Here is a 25,589-nt window from a genome sequence, read left to right as displayed (position 1 = left end):
GGAAAAAAGCCAACCCTGCTCTGTGCATATCTGATAAGCACTACATAATTTAAACTATATTGGAAAAGATTGCCTTCTCCTTACTACCGGTTAGATAAGGATCCTGGCCTTTGCTTTATACTTCAGCTCATTTACCACACTGTAAAATGGCTTTGCATGGCTGGAATGGGTCTGTCGGGGTCTATCTGTGCGTGAATACCTGTAGATTGGGTCCATGAAGAAGGGCGAGGGCTTTGCGTAGTGCAGGGAAGGCTGCTGTTGCTGCTGATGCACTGGCTGGTGGTGCTGGTGGTGGTGCTGCTGCTGCTGCTGCTGGTGGTGGTGCAGAGACTGATGCTGAGGCTGAGGATGCTTGAGCTGATCTTCTTTAGGAGGCCCTCTCCTGCTCCCGTAAACGTGATTCTTCCGAGATTCTGTGGTGCTGCCATTGTGGGCAGCCCGCCTGCGAGTGCCAATGCTGAGGTCTAGGGGCTGCTCTTCTCCCGGCAGGAGGGGAGCGCTCGCAGGGAGGGCCGGCTTGCTGGGCGGTAGGGGCTGTTTGACCTCCTTGGGCTTGGTGGTGAGGTCAAAGGGGGACTCGGAACCCTGGGAGCCCACCTTCTGTAGATGCTCTCTGGGAGACCTGGGCTCATCTTTCAGGAACATCCCTGGGTTGAGGGCCCGGTCCGTGAAAGGGTACAAGGAATGTGGGAAGTTGGGCAGAAACTGGAAGGGGAACATGGAATGATAAGGGAGGGAGGTCATCTTCTTCTCCTGTATGCCCATGAAGCCGGGGCCAAAATACTTCTCTGCGATGGAGGCGATGGCTTTGATGGAGTCGTTGGTGGACCCCGAGGCCGGAAGGGCCTGCTCATCCGGCGGAGGAAAGAAGGAGTGCTGGGAGAGGAAGGGACGCTCGCTAGGGACGTTACCAGAGCTGGAGATGGAGATGGAGCTGCTGCTGACTTCGTCCTGCTTTGTTCCTGACGGCATCTTGCGCCTGCCCTTGTCGCGGTCGCTCTCCGCGTCACTGTCCAGATCAGACCCTGAGACTGTCCCCGTTGTGGTGTCCAAGTCTGTTCCGCTGGTGGTGTTGACATCCTCCAGGTCACTTCCGTCCGAAAGGTTGCTGATCTTCACTTTGCACTTCTCTGCAGAGCGCATTTCCAATTTCGTTTCGGCTTTAGCCTCCAGGAAGTTATTGTAGCTGCTGCTCCCATTGTTATTGACAGGGGACACCACCGACAGGGGGCTCCTGGGATGCTTGGCCTCCTGGCTGTGATTAAGGGGGCTCTTCAGCAACGAGCTTGGGGGCAACAAAGGTGGTCTAGGGTATAACGACGGTGGGAAGATTCCAGGAAAGCCAGGCGGGAGAGTGTGGAAGGCAGGAGGAGTGGGTGAGAAGGGAAGCCCAGGGTGGTGTGACCGGGAGGGGAAGTAATCGCTAAAACCGAGGTGGTTGAGGCTGTGTTGGGGTTTCGATTTGCCCATGAGGGGGCTGGAGGTCATGGGCAGGCCAGAGTTGAACATTCCCCCTGGGTTGTAATGGTTCTTTCCCTCACAAAAGCGGCGGTGCTTGTTGAGGGAGGAGGTAGTGCTGAACATTTGCCCACAGTCCTTGCACTTGATCTGGGTACGGCAGTCTGCGTGCATCCGCTTGTGGCGACAGAGGTTGGAAAACTGGGTGTAGGATTTATGACAGACTTCACCTGGGAGAACACAGATTCAAAAGGTATTGGTTAATGTAATTCACATATGGGTAAAAAAAAACAAACACATACATACATACATATTTCTGGGGGTCTTGTACAGGGATAACTGAGCTGCTTTGTTGAAACCAACCAGTGAATCTCATGTGTTTTTCTGTATTTGCCCACATACAGCATCTACAGAAATGGAATATACTGCTCTGAATAGAAAGGCAGCTAACCAGAAATAGGAATCCAGTATGATCTTTAATGAAAGCCAAGGCGATACAAGTGTGTAATTGCTACTTGCTGAGGGGGGAATGCAGGATTGAGAGTTGTGTTGTTCAACCCTCAGTCCATTATAACCATGATGCTTAGATTACCTGATTCCATGAAGTAAGTGCTGCCATTTCCATCAATCAGGAAGGGAAACTACAGTGATTGGATTTCATGTCTCTTAACTCAGAACATATAACCCAATACTGTGTTTGGAAACAACTGTCACATTGAAAGAGGTTCTAACAGGCAGCAAGCAAAAACATATCATTTAAAATGCCAGTCAAGTCTAAAGGGTTAAGCGTGACTGGCAAATCATTTTTGAAGTTTATAAAATAAAAAGAAGATAGATAAGAGTTTTTAATGGCAAACATCAGCTTCTGTCAATGGGAGAGCTGGGAGAGACTTTCACTTGTCAAGAAAAGTCTAAAACTGCCGAAGTTAAAAAAAAAAAAAAAATAAATAAATAAAAAAAAAAAGAAACAAAAAGAAAAAAAGCAAAAGCAAAATTGCTCTAGAATTTCATTTAGTGCTCTGACCTATAAAATTACAGCTGTCACTTGTTCGGGATGGTGTGAGGCGGGAGGCCTTTGGACACACGTAATTATATCCGAGGGTTAGACAAGACAGCTCTGACAACTTACAGATGAAAGGCTTGACACTGCTGTGAATGTGCTTGTGTTGCTTGAGCCCAGAGGAGGTGGCGAAGGTCTTGCCACAGTCTGGACAAGTGTGGGCACGGGCGCCGACGTGCTGCGAGCGGATGTGCCGTTGCAAGTTACTGGGGTCTGTGAACACCTGGGACAGGGGACAAAGAGAGGCGACAGAAACACAGAACCGGTCAGCACCACTTAGCACGAAAGAGAGCTTTCCAAACAGCGCTGCGGGCATGTCTGTAATGAATCCACAACATCAAATACTACACCAGGTTTGCATGAAAAATAACAATAATAACAATAATAATAATAATAGGTTGTATAAAAGCCCATCCATCCATAATTACCAAACACTCACTCAACAGGACTACTTTTAGAAATGCTCAAAGAAATTCTTCGACAGACGTTTTGACTAGAAAAAGACTTGAAACATTTGTTACTGAATTTATTATGTTTCTTTTAGTATTTAAAAAACGGCGAGGGTAACAAATGACAGTGCCAATTTCAGTTCCAATTTTTTTCAGATATATATATATACACATACACACACACACACACACACACACACATATACACACTACATATAACAAGTTTTATATCACTCACTTTAGCACCCAGGCACATCAGATGTGATGGGCATTCTTACCATGTGTTAATTAAGAAAGGCACATGACTCACACATTTGCATTAAAACAGTATTTCACACAGTAAACACAGGCTTGGCTGGCTACCCACACACTGCACTGTGCTAGCAGGCTGCAGTCTATTTCCTGTTCTTACCTTATCACAGTTTTCACACTCAAACCGCTTGCCGCTGTCATGTGACATCTGATGGCGAATTAGGTTGGATTTCCAGTTGAACGCTTTGGGGCACTGGTCACATTTATACTCTCTCTCCTCTGTGTGCACAATCATATGCTGTTCAAGACTGGAAACAAAAAAGAAATAAAAATAAACAACCCAGATTAACAGTTTTATCAACAGCGATGAAATGCGCTGGAAAAAAAAAAAAAAGATATTGTCAGAAGTAACGATATATGTATTGCAGCTGTTACACATAGAAAATGCAGCGTTATCACCACTGCTGGTAGAAAAACCAAAGCGTCATAAAAGCATCTGAAGGGCTGTATTTGCAGAATTAACAGTTACATTTAGACTTAACTTTTGCGGTTAACAAAATGTGAGTAAGTTATCATAACAACATAGTTAAAGAGAAAATGAAAACAGGTAGATGCCAGTTAGAAAAAAAATTATAAAGTAGCCCGACCTTGAATGAGGACAGTGGCACTCAATGGTAGCGAAACTGCACAAGTGGGGCTAGATAGGGTTCAAAATAAGAACGTGGCAATAGACATGAATTTCTTCCATTTAACTTGAAACAGTTCATTTTTTTGTCCGTCACCTGGAGGCACGGGTCCCATCTCGCTGACCCTTGATCCTTTATTCGTCTCAAATCACCTGTATTCGTTGGGAAACATCCTCTCGCAGTCCTTGCACTCGTGAACAGGCTCCTCCTCTTCCTCATCCTCCTCCTCTCTTCCTCCTCCTCCTCCCTCTCCTGCTTGAAGTCCTGGTTCAGAGCGTTGAAGAGGGAGGTGCTGTTGCTGCAGGAGTACTTCTGGTGTCGGTGCAGGTCCAGTTTCGACGGGAGCAGCTCCTCACAGTCGTCACACCGGTACATCTGCTCGTCTTCACAGGGAACAAGGAAATCAACTACGACGGTTAGAAACGCTTAAACGGTCTCCAGTGTTTAATGTTTAGAATTCCCCCCTGCTAAACGTTTAACCCGTTGTCAAATGTATCCCCCTTCATCCCAGTTTTTTTTTTTTCAGTTTATTTTTTTGAAATTTGAAAACAGTTTGTGAAGCTACCCTGTCAAAGCTTTGAAAAAAAAAAATACATTATGCATTATAAAATAGATACCTAGATAGGAAACATTGTACAATTACACATGCAGTGGCTAAAGATATTCTGGTCATATAGTTTTCAGCTGTAATGTTTATACAGTGGCTATTTATTTTACTCTTGTTCTTAGTCTTTTCCAAGTAAACAAAGAGTTTGTAATTTAATTTCCTAAATGAAATGTAAGATCCTTAGAATGGAAACATTAAAACTAACCAAACTCCCAGTTGAATATTAGACTAAATAAATATGTTTGTTATGTTAATTAAAACATAATTAACTTGTTTACTCATCTATCTTTTTTTTAAAAATGTTTTACACGGTGAGGTAAGCAAGACAAATAATAAAAAAAAAAAAAAAACATTTAAATATTTGTTTAACCAAGTTGTACATTTGTAAAAACGATATAATAATAACAACAATAATAATATCTTAATATGTTTTTATAAGACCATTTCAAAAAGAAAAAAAAAAAAAATCCAAAAGGCATTGAACAACAATATTCAAAACACAAACTGGACATTATAGCAAATGAGCAATGTTGAACTAAACGGTTTTCCTAAAAATAAATAAATAATATAAATTAATTTTCACTACCCAGTTTTGTACAACGATTTAAAACGCAGCTCTGAAATTACCACGTTAACAGCATTTTTAACCCTAAACATCACTTTAGTTGTTTACAGGTTCTACATATTTTAAAATTAATTAGACGTAAAAAAAAATTAGAACAAAAAAAATTAGAAAAAAAAGAACAAACAAGTTCCTCTAATATACATCATATATTATTGTTGTCAAGGTCAAATGAATTAAAACGAGGGTAGCTATTATTAAGTTTACAAGGCAGCATCCTGACAAGAGTGCCAAGTTCCACAGTCCGTGTGGAGTTGTACATTTTCCAGAAGAATGACTTCTCTGAAGGGCTGGGCACACTAACCCTGCCTCCCTCGCTAACCTTCAAACCAACAGAAGTCCTGACGACTGTGAACAAACAAGAAAACCTGTAACTCACAATACCCCTGGCATGTATTTGTGCCACTTGTTTAACATTAAAGCACAGTATTATCAAACTCTCTGAACTGGGACGCCTAAAGAGAGTCTTTTAAGGGCGGCTTTTGTTAAAGAAAAAAAAAGTGAATTTGTATTGGCATTAATGTTTTGACTTAATTTAGGACACTGGGCCTTATTTTAATAGATTACTGCAATCTGGAATTAACTTTTTCAAAAATAAGAACCACACAACTAATTAGAGGTCTATTAGTGACCTCTCAAGTTGTTTCTCTGTAAGATAAGTGTGCACAGCTGGTAAGACATCAGTACAATAAGAGACTCAAACTTCACTGGTCCCCCATCTTCCAGTCACAGTGCTAGCCCCCCCGCCTCTGTCAATGCTGTGAAGGAACAAAAGACGCCCCCCCCCACCCCCAGCCCTCAAAACCAACTGCATATGACATGCCAGTGACTGTATTCACCTGCAGTGTTCACTAATAAGGACCTTGAAGGAGGAATTTAATTCAAAGTTTTTGGAGAGTTTTTAAAACAGTAGTTTTAATACTGGATGTCCCTGCTTTCAAGTCAAGAAAAATACTGCCCCAAAAAAATCAACAAAAAAAAACCAACAACTTGATTGTGCCAAGTTATCTCTTGTTCCATCAGTAACACTCAGGACAAAGAAGGAATGTAAGAGAAAACACTAAATTGGAGCTTAATAGCTTTCAGAAAAGCAAGAGGAACACAATTATGTGCCGTTTACTGACTAATCTCCAAAGACCTGAGCGAAACCTCGGGAGACATCCCAGAGCAGAACTCAAAATCGCATCTCCGATAAGGAGGGGCAGCGCTCCGCTCTGGCATTTGGATCAGAGATCTGAAGATACCTCTCTTTCAGGGCAAACACTGCTGTATTGGAAAAGGTCTGCGCCTTACCAAACCCTTTGTGCTGTCTCGATAATTTCTATTGCCTGTGAAATGCAAAAGGCTACCAGGTTTTTTTTTAGCTGAAATAAAACCAAAAGGGCTCTTGTAGACAGCATCTGGCTTTTCAGCACAGAAGCAAAAACTGTGTGAAACTGTCTGGGTTTGGGGGTCAGGTTCCTCTCCCCAACCCAAACTCACAAGATGAACAGTCCGTTTTAATCTCACTGTTATGTTTTCCAATGGTACACATTTCATTATGTAACATAACACAATTCTCTCTTACACAACATCCTATTAAAATAGAATTTGAATTAGGCTTTGTTATTATTATTATTACAATTATTATTTTAATTAAACTATATTGGTCTTTGAGTAGATACGCGTTAAAATAACACATCGCAAGCACAAGATAAAACAAGATAATTAAAATTTATCATTTATGTAGCCGCTAAACCTAATAAAAAAAGGTCCATATCGCAGGCATTAATAAAAACACTATTTTAATACATCATAAACTATTTACAATGGCGTTATTGGATTCATCTTCATTAGCGGTTAACTACAGCTGTGATAAACTAAGTGCCACACACATGCAGTACAGTGGAAGGACACAAATTGATAAGCAGGCAGCTTCTTTATTAGCTTACAACCCTTCCCAGTTTAAGTGAGCCTGATAGAAGGCTTAGCTGTCTGATGCAATGTTGTAGACATATCTATTGAATCTGTTCTAGAGGTTTCTCCATTTCGCATGTTCACTGCGTAAATGGATTAGCACAGGTCAACTGGCAAGACAAAACACGCATCATGTTTAAGGTATACTGCACTGACTGACGTTCTTATAAAGTTTTACATTCTAGGCAATATTAAAGACTAGCATTTATTTTTCTGCCCCCCAAAAAGTCACACACACAAAATAGGAAACACATTTTGGCGATCATCTTTAATGGCGTATATATAGAGGTGTATGGTTCCACATTAGGTTGTATAGAAGACCCTGCGCTTCTGCGATACAGTTATGATTTTGCACGTTAAAACAAACAAACAAACACAAAATGAACAAATGTTGTATAGAATTTTTTTTTTTTTTTTTTTAAATCGAAAACAGCTTGTTACCAGTTATTATGTTATCACACAATTAGTCCGCAAGAAAGTGGCAGACTTTGACCAATTCGTTCTCGCTATACCTCTGCAACCCGAATACTCCCCTGAGAGAAGCATGGGGCACCACGTCCCTTTATACCCACCCTCTCTCATGGTGAATCAATACATATTAATGGCCTGACAAACAGCTGGTTTCTCCGCCGCTGAACAGTTTCCTTCAGTTTGTTTAAAAGATTCGCTAATGATGCACATTAATCTTACCTCCGAGGTTTGGTGCCATGCTGCCCTCGGGGAAATCTCCGTCCATGTAAACCAGTAGCTCCTCCCCAGCCTCGATATTTTTAATAGCTTTATAACAAACCTGAAAGAAAAGGGAGGGAATGGGGCATATGCAACATTTATTACCAACAAGGACGCAATAAAAATACATATATGCACCCAGCGTATAGAAAGCGGTTACATGCGGTGTTGGGACACGCATATCCAAATCGTACAACACTTCCTTTATTCAATATTCAAGTCATTGTTAATTGCTATTAAGTATGTTTGTTCATATTTCCCCCATAGTGAAAATTATACGGTATTTATTTAGAGTGTGGGCCTACATCAGTCTAGTTCATATCTCAGTTTATTACTTATTGTGTCGTATAAGTTTTGTATTCATATTTTAGTTTTTGAGTTACCTCTTTTATGCCATTTTTGATTGTTGAAGCGATTTCTCCATATATCATTTTTGCAACTGGAATTCTATTAATTGTTATTTTTGTTAAGATACGAGGAGCCATTTTAATTTATCAGTTTATAAAAAACTAAAAAAAAACACATTGAAAACAAAAAATACCCCCAAAATATAAGATTAAAAAAATACGACAAATCATTTTACCTCTTAAATCCCACATGACTGAAATACAATTACATTTTTAGACAGATGTGCTCGTTTCGGAAATCATAAAAAAAGATGACTAGGGTATATGATAATAAACGCATAAACTCTTAGACAAGTTTAATAACCCGACTTCTAATTGATTTGTCAAGTATTAGTATTTTTTTTTTTTTTTTTTTTTGGTTATATGTTTTAATAACTAAACATTGCAAGAAAAAATATTATTTCATAAATAAATAAGATTTTAGGAAATCCATTCTTTAAAAAAAAAGTCACGATTAGCACTCAAAGAAGCATAAATAGTTTTACAAATCAAATTTCAAATGAATTAATGTAGCCAGGCGAGAACCCTTGCGATACACATCTCAGATTTCAAGGGGTGCTGGTCGGAGAAACCGGCAATATATAAAAACAGAACTCTTCAAATGAACATGATCCTCGGTGTTTACAGGATAAATATTTGAGCTTTACATTAAAACTATTTGTTTTAAAACTGTTTAAACACTGTATTCAGACTCCTCTATCCTCTAATACCATCTGATATTGTTCCTCGTAGTAACCAAGTATAGAAAAACTTCTTAAGATCCTGTTCCAATTGTATTTTAAGACAGAAAGCTAGTGCCATACTTGCGAGGGTATGCTAAATACAAGGCTGTTTTGACCTGATGTAAAATAAATACAATACTATATTTCTCAGGGAAAAAAAAGTATTGTCTTTGCACGCCAGCAGCATACAGGTAAAGACGACGTGTTATTTAAACAAACCTCTCAAAGCCAAACAAACCAGCCCAAACTCCGCATATTTTGAATTGTGACCCACAGAAAACGGAACGAGTTTAGAAACGATTTGTCCGGTCATTAATATCAGACTACAATCTCTATTAAATGCGTGCTGTTATTACCCAAGTTATTTATTGCACAGTTTAACAAACATGCCAAGTAGCAAAAGTTCAGATAGTTAGTAGATAAAAACAAAATTTTAAATATGCTTTCCCTTGTTCTTTGTTTTATGGGACACTGATTAAGATAGCGCACTGATAAATAATTTAAATCCCCCCCCCCCAGTGCCAGGTCTATTAAACACCGTTCATTTATTTTATTCGTCTTCTTTTATTATTGTATACTTACAGGTTTAACATATATGTGTTGACCTAATGTTTTATTACCGATGTTTTAAATAAACAAATTACTAATTAATCTTTTGGCTGTATCCGTGTTAGACTGCGATTTAAAATCAAGTAAAACGCTTTTGTATTCAATGAGTTCACATGTTTAAAAAATACAGTATTACTTGATTAATGTCAGTAAAAATTAGCAGTAAATCGAAATTATTTGAAGGTGTGACACACAGATATGCATTTTGTAATGAAAATAAACGTTACAATTACGTCTTGCATTACTGTCACCTTTCCTCCGCATGTGTATGTTATATACAGAGAGCAACCCGAAACTGTTTTTCTTTAAATAAATAAATAAATAATAGTGGGGGGGGGGGAAAAAAGAGTTTCCCTATAGAAACTCAAACATAGAAATAATAGCAATGGCGTTGCCACGCTTTGACACTAGGGGGCGCACGTCGTCAAGTTTAAAAGGCGACCAGTGCACTTCTTCTCAATCACCGCTCTCCAGAATAGCCTCTTATTTTTGAGCGCATAATCTCAACAAACTTCACTCGCACTTCGCATCAGGTATATTCGAGCAACACACATGAAACCATACACCGCCCGGACCTGCAAACAAAGTTAACGTACAGTGTGTGTCTGTCTGTCTGTCTATCCATCTATCTATCTATCAAACTTGCGCTGCACATTTTATTATAAACACAAAATACTTTGGCAAACAGATAAATAAATAAACCACTACAAAAATACAAAAAAAAAAAAAAAAAAAACAAAACAAAAAACACCACGGTGGTTGCCATTATTCACAATAACGAACTCAAATAATAATAATAATAATATAATAATAAATAATAATAATAATAATAATAATAATAATACTTTTTTTTTTTTTTCGCTGACCTTGTCGTTTTCCCCGAGTCGGTGAGGTTGTAAAAGTTGCGCCGTTGTTCTCAATGACTCCAGGTGCAATAGCAGTAGTTCTGTGTCGGTGGCGGTCACAACACAACCCATATTATGACTTTACTACGCCTCTGCTCCGTCAGGCCTCGCCCGGTTGTCGCACAGCCACGCAGGACAGGCGAGTGTCCCTGTTCGCGGTATCTCTGAACTCTAGGTCTGCCTGGTGCTTTGGGTGATTTGAGGTATTCTCATTAGTGATATAATATTGCTTCTTCAAGCTCCGCGTAACCAGAGCCGCTCCTCCCCTCCCTTCTTATCTGAAAGAGGGGACTGACTGATCTGTGCCCTAGAAACCCCTCCCATATCCAGTATAACGAGTGACCACTGCAACACAGATTCATCTGATTGTTAACACCGGCGAAATCTGGCGTTATCAATTTTTTTATACATTATAAACATTAAAAAAAAAAAAACAAAAAAAAAAACAAAAAAAAAAAAACGACATTATCTAAAAGGTTAATAACGATGAACGCACTGGCTCTACCAAACTTTGCGTCTCATATTTGCTTGTAAACTATGGGTGTACACCTGTTTTTCTAGGTTTCAAAAGTGCAGGTACGTCACTTTAAAACGAATTTAAATACACAGGACATGCATTTAGTGACCATATTATAAACAAACAAACAAAAAACAAACCAAAACAAAACAAAAAACCCAAACAAAAAAACAAAACAACAAAAAATAAAACAAAAACAAACAAAATCAAGTTTGTCAACTCACATTCTAAACTGTTCAGTAGAACACACACACACACACACACTCTCTGTGTTTTAGTTCAATATATATTAATAATTTATATACTTGTTTATTTCTGGTTACAGTTGTATACTTGATTATATATCATGTTACGGAAACCTTAAGAAAAGGAGGTTTGTGAAAAGATATTAGGCCAGTTGGCTACATGTCAATAAGTAAACCATGCTAGGAATTGTTGCTTTGATTTTGTTTGTACCATATGTTGTATTGCATGTTTGTTTATTATTCTATACATGAATGAGGCGGTATCACGTATAACCTTTCCAAAAAACGCATGACTATATTATGCCTCTGTTATGTTCTTTTACATTGATGCCAGTCAATACAGTATCTCCCTCGACTACATTATGAAATTGGCACAATGAAAAGTAAACAGCATTTCGAATGTATTGTGATGGTGTTCTCAGGTTTGTAGACCTTTTGATGGAATGATTTACATGCTTCCTTGCACAGTTAATGCACTTGAAACGTGCGGCACCTGCACTGCTTTACTGTCAGACTCTTGTTCTTGGTTTTGCTTGTATTAAGTGTGAAATGAGCTGCTTACAGAATACAGATAGAACATGCTGAACTATTTGAATTTCCTGATCAACTGCAAGACCGCGATGTTGTGTGTGAAGCTGCAGCTTTGCTCAGATGCATGGGTAGTTTGGTTTGGCTTGCTTTTATTGAGATGCTTTTGTCTTGACTGCAAGACTTCTGAAGAAGGGCTTTAAAAAGTCATATACATCATCCATCAATGTCAGGGTCCCCATATAATCCCCCACTGTCCAGCTCCAAACAATACAAAAAAAAAAAAAAAAAAAAAACAACCCACACACTGCTCTCTTGTACCATCAAACGCGTGTGCTTTAAATGCTGGAAAGATCAAAAACATGCTCTCAGCTGTCCTCAGGCTGTACTGCCAGCAATGAAGCATAGTGTGGACGACTCTGTTGTCTCTGTCTCTACTATACAGAACAAGAGGCAAGGTACCATCTACTGCAATTATCTTTACACAGATATACAAGGGTCAGTACGAAGGTAATTAGTATATAAGTTGTTGCACCTGGCACTAGCATTATGTATATATCGCTGCAGAAATGCATTGTCTATTGGCATTGTCTTTGCATCTCATTAAAGCAGAAAGAAAATCCAGTGGGGTTTATTCAGTTTATCTAAAGAGGGTCTAGAGAGACTCTCACAGACTGTTAGAGATGTTGGTTTCCACTTAGTAAATATCTTACTGGATTTGAATGCTGCTTAATGCACTCTTAAATGTGCAATGCAGAGTGGGGGGGCATGCCGATATACAGAATTCAATAAATGATGTATCTGAAATTCTGTATGATTCCAGACTGCACTTTAGAATACTGTAACAGACTGAGTCGACGCTGTGTATTAGATTAACCGAAATACAAACACGGTTCTGAAGTAAACCACTGTCATTTAAATGATTACTTACACCAGAAGAGGAGGCTTTTGCGGTCTTGAAAAGCTAGTGTTTGCATATCACAGTCAGTCTAATGAGCAGCACCTTTAAATCTATCATCGCTACCTTTATTCACAGCATCTCTTAACTATAGAACAGCCTGGGACTCCTCACATCGGAATGGCTGTGTCGTCCAACGGTATACACAGCACAGTGATTGAATACATTCTGTAACACACACCTGGTCGTCAGCGATGTGACACAGTGTTAGATTTTGTTCCTCAAAGGTGCGAGCGACCCTCACATATTTCAGCCAGCTCCCTGTGCCAGCCTGGTTGGCATCAACACAGAATTTCATGTTTCCCAAGTCACCTGCAATCTGTGGAGGGAAAGAGACAGGACAGGTAAGTAAGTCTGTGCCAGCTCTTCAAATTCAATTGTGTATGAACTACAGTACAGTAGTGTGCAAATATATCAGAACACCTCAAGGCTTGGTATGTATATCCTTTATATACCTACCAGTCTGTATTCAGTCATATAGAAACAATAGACACAAAATGTTAGACCACTTTGTGCTATAATTAGGTATCTTAAAAACAATTTCTAAAAAGTCTCATGCATTTTCCCATTTGTGGCTGTGTGTTGCTTTTCTCTTCTTATTTTAAATGAATTGCACGTGTGGCCTATTAAAGTCATTTAAATGAGACAATCACTAATTTGTCTATTCTGACATTTTTCCAAGATTTCCAGTTACAGAGGTTTGATTTCAAAGGCACAAATCAAAGCTACACAAACAACATGGTATTCTAATGAATGTGCACAGCCCTGTAAAAACAAGCAGACAACCACTCCTCCAGCTTTCATATTAAACCTTTGAACAGACAGATAATCCAGTGGAAAACCTTTTCTTCTAATAAGATATTAAATGCAAGGTACTGTGCAGCGTGTTCCCTTTCCTTGCACTGCCCAGATATACACGACAAAGGCTCTGTCTCCCACTGCTACTGCATGTAGATGCATGTTAAGAGTCCTGATCCGCATACAGTGCAAGATCATTGTTCTTCGACTGCTTCTATAATAGTTGAGTTAGAGTACACAGGTGCTTGAGTGATTTCTTGTAATATGCATTTTGATTCATGCCAAGGTTACTCTAAACTGCAAGTTTTCCTCAGACCAGCATTCAAATTACTCAAGCACTCCACTAACAATATACTGTAGGTTTTTTTTTTGTTTGACATCCCTTGGTAGGCACTCGTTGAGAGTGGTAGCTTTGTGCCAGATGTGATCTAGGGGCAGGCCGGACTGTGGTGTTTTAAATGCAGTAAAGGGTGTGTAATCTCGTTCGATTACAAGAGAGTCCGGAACCCCTCAGGAACATTTACTAGGCTGGGAGAAGCGCCAATCTCTGCTGTTTTTTGGTAAAAAAAAATAAATAAATGTAGTCTACATTATATCACCCTTTGTCAGACTAAACCTACAATGGGGTTAAGGAAAGGGGGGGTTGAATTACATCGTGCTGAGTGATGAAAAGAAGCATGATGAAGAGGGGGCTGCTGTGTAGACTTAAGGGAGGAGGGGCACGGCTCCCAATAAGGCAACTTCATTTTTAAGTGGCTCGTTCAGAGAATACAAAGAAACTTCTGAAGGGATAATTAGAGGACAGAGGCTGGGCTTTCATTCTTCTGTTCCAGTTTGAGGTCGTTCACGCTGTCGAGTTTCCCTTTCTCACACTGCTGCTTCTTGTCCCGTTTATCCGAAATCTGAGTTTGTATTTAAAAAGGAAGGAATTTGCCTTGTAAGAGTAGATGTATATCTGCTGTACCTTTCAAAAGAATCACCGCACACACACTCGTCTTTAAAATGTTTACAAGTTGCTACTGGGAATTAATAAAATGGTTTGACAAACTATTTAAAATGTACAATTTTTGAAAAACTCTTCGCAGAAAGCTCTACTGCATATTTGTATCTTCAAAAGCACAAAAAAAAATTGTATATATAATATATGTATATAAAAAATCTATAATATATGTATATAAAAAATCTATATTAGTTTATTAACTACAGAATCATGTTGCTGCACCCCTGGGTCTGCTGGCAGCAATGTTAGAAGCCTATGGTGGAATTCGACAGTGTCCATCACATATTGTTGAACTTTTGAAGTTACAAATAGATAGGTCGAGCTCTCAGCAAAGTTTAATTCAAATATATCAATTAAAAAAAAAACAAGCATCGCCCACAATCATTTATAAAAATAGCCTTACTAGTCCGTAAGCTGCTAACCTTTTTTTTTTGATTAAAATAAAGCTGTATTTTGTTTGTTGAGGTGCAGTGGGATATAACCCTGGTGGACTATACACAATATCTGAAGGACTGTTTTAAGGACTATATCTTTTTTTGGCTAAACAGTTCTTACAAAAAAAAAAAAAAAAAGAGACTTAACCAATAATGGTAACACTTTACATGAAGTGTCTAATTACTGCGTATTTAGTGATTACATAGTAAATAAATGTGTGCTTACACATAGTTGCAATTTTACTATGGATAGTTACAATGTATTTCATCTGTACATTTTTTTTTGCACAGTATATGCAAGTACACCATTGTATCAGAAAAGGGTTAGTGTTGGGGTTATGGCTAGAGTTAGGGTTATATCGTGCAAAAGGATTTACACATAAAGTAAATTGTAACTAAGCATAATGATGTGTAAGTGCACATGTATTCACTAAGTAACTACTATGCAAATACACAGTAATTAGAGACACTTAATGTAAAGAGTTACCACAATAATTCTCTAAAACAACTGAAAAATGTATAATGAACCTCACATTTCATTTAATTAATCAATCACTGTCATAACAAATAATTCCTTAAAACAGCTCTTTAAGTTGTCGTTAAACCAAATCCAATTGCATTGAGAATAAGTATCGTGTATAAGCATCGAATTGTCTTCATCACGCCTTCGGACTTGAAAGACATGTTGTAACAAAATTTTTAAAAAATCACACTTTATTGAAGTTTATGGGCGGTGGTACTTCACAAAACTATAATCAGTAACGAAAAATGTTTTTAAATAGATAAAGAAAAAACCAACAGTAATATATATATAAATATATATTTTTGCACAGCGCCCACTCATAGACTTTCATTTTCACACCTCGAAAATGAAGCACATAGTGATAGGAAAATAAAATCATAATAAAATGCCCCATCCACTCCCGTGTGTACGCGCCTACTTAGCAAATATAGAAGAGGGCAGATCTATTCATCAGTGCAACACTGGCCACAGTGTAACAACACTGCTAGTCATAATCTAAAAGAGGTTGACATATGACACCTGAGTCAATAAAGCTTTGGTTTGTCTGATTTTAACACTGCAGAAAACCACAAGTCTTTGTTTTTCAATGGTGCACTTTCCGCAGTTCAGCTAGTGTATTAATATCACAGATACATATTTTCTAAGCTAGAAAAGACTAAAATATGTGACAGATGGCATGCCTCACTTGAAGTATGATTCCAGGCTTTTAGAATACTGTAGCAGACTGAGTCGACCCTGTGTATTAGATTAGCTGTGAAATACAGACAGGGCTCTAAAGTAAACCACTATCATTTACACCAGAAGAAAAGGCTTCTGAGGTCTTGAAAAGCTAGTGTTTGCATATCACAGTCAGCCTAATGAGCAGCACCTTCAAATCCAGCATCGCTACTACCTTTATTCACAGCATCTCTCAACTATAAAACAGTCCAGGATTCCTCACATCAGAATGACTGTGTACCCACACACACACACACACACACACACACACACACACACACACACACACCACACACACACGTGCACACACACACTTGGTTATCAGTGATGTGACACAGCGTTAGATGTTGTAAGTGCTCGAGTGTGATTCATCATTGTTTCACAATTTGATAATCCATGAATTTGATACATTCGGACATGAAAGACATGTTGTAACAAAATTTTTAAAAAATCAGAAGAACTAAATTTCGCAGTGTAAAGCTCTTCCTTTAACATTTTCTGATTTTTAAATCAGATATTGAAATAACAAAAGGGTCAAATTAATTTGAGCGTGGTTTATTTATAACCCGTATTATATGATATACCGACCATATATATATATATATTATATATATATATATATATATATATATATATATATCTCAGATATAGTATGTATAATACAAGAGTAAAAAAAAAAACAAAAAAAAAACAACAAAATAAAACAACATAGAAAGATTTATCTGTGTATGAAATTAAAAGCAGTAATATGAAGCCTGGTTCAATTTACAAACTGAAACCTGCCACAGAGCAGAAATAAAACGTTCCGAGACTTATTTCAACTGTAATGAAAGACGAAAACTCACAGCACTGGCTTTAGTGATCCTAATATCCCATCTGGCCCAGGCTGATCTCAAGCTGGGACAATAGAAACCCATGGGTACACATTTTTCTAATTAAATATAATGACAGGGAGTCAGTTTTGTACAAATCTGTGTGTGTGTGTGTGTGTTTCACCCTTTATTATAGGAATGAAGAAGAGAGCTACAATGGGATATACATCTATATGAAAGCAATAAACACACACACACACATATATATAGGATGTTTTGCATACTTTTCTTTTGTCCTGAAGTAAAACATCTGTTTAAGTTGAGAACTGGTGCAAAAGCTTATGAATTCTGTCCTGACAGCACCCGCCTCTTGCACCAGTGATCCTACAGCCTTTACAATAAGCAACAGCTTTTTAAAATTATTATTTTACTGCCAAACCTAATCTAACAAAGATTTGCTATTGGTAAGAAATGCATGAAGAAGGTTAACTTCAGTTAAGGGCTGCAGATTTTATAAGTTACATATTTTAGGAGACACTGTTATTTTGCACAAGCCTAAAGCTTATTTGCTAAACCTGGCCCTGTTGCCACTACAAGTGTATTTTGCTGGGTGACAAATATCATTTTGATCACCACAGAACAGGGTAGATACAGTATAAACTGAATTGCAGTATGACCACAAAGCAATTGGAAACAAACACGTTTCTAGAGGTGAAATAGAGAACTGTTGCCCACTGGCGATACAGAGTAAACTGTTGCTCCACGGCATAGTGTCTTCTGATGGGAAACAGCTTGACTTGAGCATGCAGTGCAGCCCCTTCCATAACGCCCAAGCACAATTACAAAGCAGCCCAGGCCTGCTTCTCCCTTAATGAGCCACAGGCTAACTGGGGACCTGCAGTAACTCTCCTTCCAGTAGCATAATGATTTACGGCTTTGAAAAATCAACGCCACAGAAAAAAGATGCTCTTTTCATGTTTTTATTTTCCTGACTTTGCTTGTGTCAGAAAGGACACCTACGTGGAAAACCGCAGGTGAAAAGAACCGATTTCCCGGCCCAAACTTGGACCTGACTCCTTTGCAAACCTGCTCCCCCCCCCCTCCTTCTCTCTCTCTCTCTCTGCCTGCACACAGGCCTCGTGTGCTCGTAAATGTTGCGTTCTCCTGGCAGTTAATGAGCTTCCTGGTGTTACGGTGCCCATCTGAAGAGGAATGTGTGGGATGGAAAGAATCAGACGTATGGAAAGCGTATGTGTGCATGCATGTGAATGTGTTTACCAGAACAGGCCTTTCGCACCAGGCAAGACCATCATTTGTGATTCAAAAACAAGGGCACAGATGTACTACAAACAACAAATCTCAAGACTACAGTACTAATAGTGTGTTTTCTAAGGCCCTATGTAGTTAAAAAAAGTAGCCCAAGCTTAATGTATGTTTGATCAGTCCTTTACTGAAAGGGTGATTGTAATGTTAAAAGGCAGAGCTGTATTTTTTTGATTGAATCTCCTACAGTACTTCCAGTATTTATTTTTACTTTTCTTTATCTTTCTTAATTCTTTATAGTTTTTTTCTTAATGGCGAATTTCCTAAAAAGCACGTCAAATCTGAATCCACAGATCTTTAAGTACATGTGATTCTTAACTTTTAGGTAATAAGCCTGACCAGAAACAGCTATTTAAACTCTGATTTAGCGCTGTCAAGCCGCACATTCAGAAAATCAGAACCGAAGACTGGAACATTGCTTCTAATGCTCTTTGACGTTAGGGCGATAGATATATTTTTAGTTCAGATTTGGAAACGTCAAAACAAACCGAAGACGAGAGACGCAGCTTCCAGTATGTTGGAAAAATAATAATAACACAAGTAAAAAAAATCTTCAAAAATAAAATTAGGTTTTGTCAAAGAAAAAGGAAATTCAAAGTGGGCTGATTTAAACGAAATCCGACTTCTCCACATATCCAGAAAGATTGATAACAGAGGCGAGTCGGGAGCCCTCCAGTCAGACCGGCCTTGTTCAGTCACTCAGAGCTGGCAACTATCATGAGAGGTGAATGTAAACACAGCCCCCAGCCTCCACGCAGAAGAAGGCTTTTCAAGGATCAATGTTCTGTTGTCTGAAGCTGCTCTTTAAAGGAATCGTGACTTCTGCTGACCAAGTCCATTCCGAGAACACTGCTCGCTATTCTCCATTCACTTTCCATTGGGGATAGGAGAGGAGAGGGTGGCACGCTCAATCACGACCACCACGTATGTATTTACACACATGCACACACGCACACACACACGCTACCTTCTATTAACCCATTAAGTGCCATTGTCCTCATTTGAGGACAGGCTACTTTGTCATTTTTTGGAGAGTTTTTGTAACTTATTTTAATTTTCTATGATAAATTACTTACTCTACTTTTGTTAACCACAAAAGGTAAGTCTAGATGTAACTGTTAACTCTGCAAATAGAGCCCTTCAGGTGCTTTTGTGAAGCCTCTTCCTGAATTGGTATTAAAAAGACAGACTGCAATCTTTTACGTGCATTTAAAAGATGGGATGATATTGTAGAAAGGGATACCAAGCTATTTAATGATCAACCTGTAAAATGGAAATGCACATCCACCGTTTAATGTTTATCAGAAGAAAACGCAGAAGGAAAGTTTAGAAGTACTTGTTAAGCTCTGGTATGAACTCCATGGGTTTGAGCACTGGGTCCCTTGGCACGGCTTGTACAGGATCTTTGCACAGTATGTTTTGCTTCCCTTATAGGCGGCTTCTTTTGCTCAGTACTTTAAGGCTGCCTTCCTTACATCAGCCTCTTTGACTCCTTTCTTGGCCACAGATCAACCTTTCGTGTCAAAATGCTTTTGCTCCTCTATTGCTAGCATTGGAAACATGTCATTCTCAACCACTGTAAATTGGATAATATATATATATATATATATATATATATATATATATATATATATATATATATATATATATATATATATATATACACACTGAAATACTAAATACAGGTTTTAGGATAAGAGTGGGAGTATCTTTACCTTACTTCTACATCGATTAAAATAGGTGTAAAACAGCCACAACATGACTCAAGCTTTTACAAACTTTAAAAAAGGGTTTTCTGAAGCCTGACTCCAGCTGTATGCTGGGCGTGTTTTGCCACTGTGCTCGAAGCGATACATGCGCTGGTGAGAGGGTTGACAGGGCTCCCTCTCCAACTCAACGGCTAACAGGCAGCAAAGACTGACTCCTAACGGACAGGTGTCTGTGTCATCCAGCAACACGCCGGGGAGACCTGATGAAAAGAGGGGCTTCTTTACTGAAAACAGAGAGAGGATGAGGAAGGGCTGTGTTGACAGCTACAGTCTGGGAAGCAGGAATTCTTTTTCTGTATGACAGGAAACGAATAATAAAACACATCAAAACAAAAGTAACTGGTAGGTGTTTGTGATCTTGACAAAGCCAGGTGTGTGTGTGTGTGTGTGTGTTTGTGTGCGCATTTGTGATTAACTTTGCTTACAAACAAGATTCATTGGAATATAGGAAACCCTGCATTAAGGCATGTAACAGCATGGCAAGAAAAGTAAATTACAGTGAAGTACTGTAAAGCATGATAAAAACATGGTACATCTTATTTTTTATGTATGTTGCACAATTTATGTGACCTTATGTATGGCATTATAAATATGTGTCAAAAAGCTTGGTGAGAGAAGTATTAAACTGGATTTATAAGCTTACAAAATTACAAAACAAATACTTTTTTTAAATAAAAATGATTATGTTGTCAAATAAGGAGAAGCCTTATAAAAGGTTGACTGCAATAAATTTGGTTAGTGTTTGGCTGTTTTTCCAAGCTTTTCTCTTGCTTGTGCTGTGCATTTATAAGGAGTTTACTATGGTTTGCCTTTTTAAAAAAGAATATGCTGCACCACTCTGCTGCAGCATGCCAGTGTATCCTATTAAACACAGCTGTGAACTGGTTATACAAATGAAACCGCAATGTGGAAATTTCACTCAAGATTTGATCGACGCAGAGGTTTGAAAACGCGGGGGTCAAAAGGTTGAGTGAAACCACAAATGTGACCCAAACCTTGCAGCTTTTAACAAGAAAACGGCCCATGTTTTTCCAGTTTGAGAAGCAGCGCTATCACCCACCTAAAGTGTGAACATTTCAATGTGGGGGGTTAGAACTGGTGCAGGAAGTAACCAACATGAAAAACTGTTTATGAGAAAGAGTGAAAGGCGATGTGTGTTTGTGCTGGTTTGTTAAGGGTGGGGGGTGGGGGGGCATAAACTCGCTGACAAACTTTTTTTAAAAAAAGGGTCCTGAGCAACAAGTGCCAAAGTGAAATAAGCATCTTGTTGCGTTCCGGAAATCGGCAGTGCGCTTCTTAAACTTGGCTCCTTTCAAATAACAAAACAAACAAAAAAAAGGACGGTCAGAAGATTTCCTTGTAAAGACTTTTGTGAACAAAAACAGGAAGAGCATGCAAACACATGAAGAGAAAGAAGCAGAACACAATAGCTGTCTGGTGGCTAATGGAACGGCCTCGCTCTCTCGTTTGTATATTCATATCCTGGGGAAGCAGAAAAAAAAAAAGCCAGTCAACTTATCCCGCTCTTTAAGTGCATGTGATGTGTTTATTCCTGCTTTCTGTGGGATTCTCCCAGAGTAAGAAACAAAAGCTAACGGTGTGGATCAGTTGCTACAGAGGCTGTTTTAAAAAAAAAATGTAAAAGTGATGAGAAAAGTCTGACAGCTAGAGGGCAGTCATGCTTGAAAACGGTCTTTGACTGGTGCTGTGAAGGCTGGCAAAAGGTTGGACGATTTTAATGACACAGCTTGTGCAGAACGCTGTAGCAGTCCTGCTTTAATACTTGGCAACTTTAAACAAACACCATTACAGCAGCGTTCTTATTCTTCCAAAAAACGCACTATAGTTTCAAAGTATTGAGTTGTGCTTTCAATCTTAACCTTTTACAGAGGTACACGGGACATCTGCGTCCCAAAAATAAATACATTCTGCTAACTTTTTTTGCAATCAGGTGCATGAAACAGGGTTTACAATGTACTGACAGGATGGATCCGCTACATCCACACTGTCTGTTTCCTTTTGAGTCGCTCTCAAATGTCTTTTAGAAGAATGAACAAGCACTCAGTTCCTTGTGTGCCTGAAGGGGGTTACATAAGTATTTTTGGGGGAAATGTTTAGCCCTGGATTTGGGGTAGGCAACTCCAATCCTGGAGTTTTGCTCCATTAATGGTATAATTAAATGAATTAAGTGCTTCGGTTTAATGGATGTGGTTGGAACAGACCAGGAGTTGTATTTGGCGGGAAAGCATGGTGAATCACAGACAGGAATGGCTAGGCACTGAAGCAGAGTCTTACTCAGCTGTAAGCACAATAGTGAGCTTATTAGCTGGATTCATTTCAGAGGGATGGACAGCATCGATGATGTGGTCCTTTAAAAACAAAACATATATAACTATTGATTCATTTACTTTTGTATTTCTTGTGTTTGAGAGGCGATTCTGTATTCTTGTATTTAATGCTGTACCTGTCTCTCCTACATTTTTTATTGTTACATTTTTAACAAAACATACCATAAACAAGGCATACTTGGCATATGTTCTTACAGATTTTAATGTTCCTTATAGGCAGCATACATATATATTGGTATATATTTATAATGCATGGTTTTCTATTCAATTCCTGCAGTAATGGTGGTGGAAATCATTATTATTATTATTATTATTATTATTATTATTATTATTATTATTATAGCAATTGCCAGCCGCTTGCACCAAGATAAACCACAGACATTCACTCTTCCAGTTGGTCTGTTAGACCTTAAAGTTTCTTAAAAGTTAAAACAGAAAATAATGTTCCATTTGCTGCTAATTAGATGGCTCGTTTCTCGGCTCTCCTATAAGGAGACACTCTCTCTGCTATTTCTGGCACCCAAACTCCTTGCTCTGTCCAATAAACAGCATGACGGATGGTTGACCCAGAGCCCCAGTCTCCGGTCTGATGGATGGGGACCTACAGAGACATAGACCAGCGAGTGAGAGAGAGAGCGAGAGAGAGATAGGGGAGTAGCCAATAACGCTCATTTCCAAGCAATTCCGCCTGACAGCTTTTGTCTGTTACAAAGATTACTGCAAGAAAAGCCCTATTAATCATATTTTATTAACTTCAGCAGACTCTGCTGGAGTGAGGACAGTGTGGAGAGAGAGGCCAGAAGAGGAGCGGCCAGGCCTCTCGTATAATCTCGGCCCCTACCAGTACTATCATTAAACTGAGAGCTACCGGGTGAAGTGGCATGTGGATGAGTTCTGTGCAGAGCCAGGGAGACGCAACAAGCGATCTGCTCAAATATCATGTCTTCCAAATCAAAGGGTCTTTTCTCACCCTTGGTGCAAGTTTATCATGGTAAAGTTTACAGGTAACATGCGTTCCCCATAATAACACAGAGTCTTTTACAAGCATTCTAGGGTATATTACATTCCATTTATCTAAACTGACATCATTCAAAAAGCACACTAACACCTCTAACAGTGGAACTTTCTTTAGAGCATTTCGTTCGGTAACAACTTCAAAGAGTATTTTTTTTTTTTTTTTTTTTTGCTTGGCGGTGGTGTGAAGATCTGCCACTGTTTCAATCAATGTAAAAGACCCTGTTGTGGGTGAACTTTAAAAGAACAGTGATAGCTCTGCTCTAGAGCAAGGAGGAAACACATAGTAAACCTGCCCCTGTAGTTAAGCAGCCCTATCCCGAGCCCTGCGTGTGAGAAAGCGTTCTGTTTAAATCAGGACTCTGGTAGGCTGTCTGTGTTCACACCTTGAGAAGAGACCGTTTCAACTGCAACTTTGCATGCAAAAAAATACGCGAAAAGCATGACAAAACACATGAGCAATTTGCAATGTTATTCTATTGACTCTAAAAACAGCAGACACACACACATCTGTTCCAACACCCATATCTAACTGTTTAAAACATTTTGTCAGGTGAGCTGTCGCAGAAAAGGTTACGGCATGCTATGGCTGTATATACATGCTTCCTATTTGCTTAAAAAAAACAGAGTTGTGTGAAGGCCACTGTTGAATTTATTACCTGTTTCCTCTCTTGATGATTACAAAGAAGGCATATTGCACAGGTGTGCTATTACAGATTAGACCTACTTTATGTATTTTTTTTATATATGAATGTCAAATCTTTGAGGAGTAATAAACTTTTATTGAGGAAAAACACCATACCCTCTAGTTTGTTTTCCTTGACATGCCCATTCACAATTTTGATCGTTTTTTAACAGGATCTAAATAATTAAAAAACAGCCCAGGTCTGGATCTCATAAAGCTCCACATCTGGCCCACATTGTGTTTGTTGTAGAGTCTGCAAGTCGGTAATTGCCTTGGTTGTGAGTAACATTTCTGCTGTCCATGTACTCATTCAGTTCTGACTAGCAGGCAGCAGGGAGCTGAGAGAGAGGGTGTGTTGGAGAGAACTCGAAGGGGGAAGCATCATTAAAGCCAGACCAAAAAAAGTTTACATTTCTGGATAACATTTTACAAGAGACATGGCCGGGAGGTGTATACATTTTTTTTTAAAAAAAGACCTACAAATATCTACTGCCACTGACTTTCTGAGCCCTATTGACAATTATTGAGCTCCAGTGTTTGACATTTTGGCAATGAAAGTACTGGTATTTACTTGGTAATTCAGTCTTTTTTAAACAGTTCTTTTGGAGTTTTTGCTAGCTATGATTGTAATAACAGTGGTTTGACATCTTGACATATGAAACTTCAATCCCGTGCTTTAAAAACCCTCACTTGAAAGTCTTCGCTAACTCTAGGTGACAGTTGCAGTGTCACTAAGTTAGCTGAGTTAACAACACAAACAGTGTATGGAAGTGTGAGGTTGTTAGTACAAAGCGAGAAATGCAAAGTCTTTCCCACTTACTCTAGTTGTTGGAAATGCAAATTCACACACGCCCCTGTGCAGTACTTTTGCAGGCTGGGTTTTTCTCCATGCATATAAAGTCTCCCACTCTTTTACAATGCGTTGAGATACCACAGTACATCACTTATATAAAGACAGCCCCCACCTCAATAAATCAGATCATCCGAGCACCTAAATGAATCTAAAAAGAGAGGATTTGGGTTTAGCAAGGAGGGCACAGAAAACTAAAAAAAAAAAAAAAAGTACTTTCCTGTCCAGAAGGGTTTCTGTGCCGGCTGGCACATATTTGCTGAAATGTTTGACACCAGTGGGCCCTATTAGTGAAGCAGACAGATCCAATCTGCAGAATAGCAGCCTATTATGAGAGGGATTAAATGGAAATATAAGCTTGATGAGGATGGAGGCAGGGAGGGAGAGATGAAGGCGGTGAGTAATGCACTCACATTAACTCTTTAGGGATTGTTGCTGTTTTGCATAACAGCACCTAACTGCTGGGAAACTGACAGAAACGAATGCAGCTGGCAGCATTTTTAATAAAGGCCTTTTTACTGCTTTGTATCGTTTGCCAGTGCTTGCCATTAATGATCATTAAAGTCAAAGATCATTCGTCATCAAGGGCAATACAGACATGCATAT

General features: G+C 38.9%; 1 protein-coding gene across 1 annotated transcript in view; it reads right to left on the bottom strand.

The window, feature by feature from the left end:
- Positions 1 to 25,589, bottom strand: part of LOC121328807 (histone-lysine N-methyltransferase PRDM16-like) — a 186,556-nt gene that overhangs the window by 13,938 nt on the left and 147,029 nt on the right. The window contains 7 exon segments of the mRNA XM_041273880.1: positions 200 to 1,688; positions 2,588 to 2,741; positions 3,380 to 3,527; positions 4,058 to 4,154; positions 4,157 to 4,288; positions 7,781 to 7,880; positions 12,892 to 13,029. Coding sequence (XP_041129814.1) covers positions 200 to 1,688; positions 2,588 to 2,741; positions 3,380 to 3,527; positions 4,058 to 4,154; positions 4,157 to 4,288; positions 7,781 to 7,880; positions 12,892 to 13,029 — 2,258 coding nt within the window.

The sequence above is a fragment of the Polyodon spathula genome, chromosome 16, assembly GCF_017654505.1.
Source record: "Polyodon spathula isolate WHYD16114869_AA chromosome 16, ASM1765450v1, whole genome shotgun sequence".
NCBI lineage: Eukaryota > Metazoa > Chordata > Actinopteri > Acipenseriformes > Polyodontidae > Polyodon > Polyodon spathula.
This window is presented reverse-complemented; position numbering and strand designations above follow the sequence as displayed.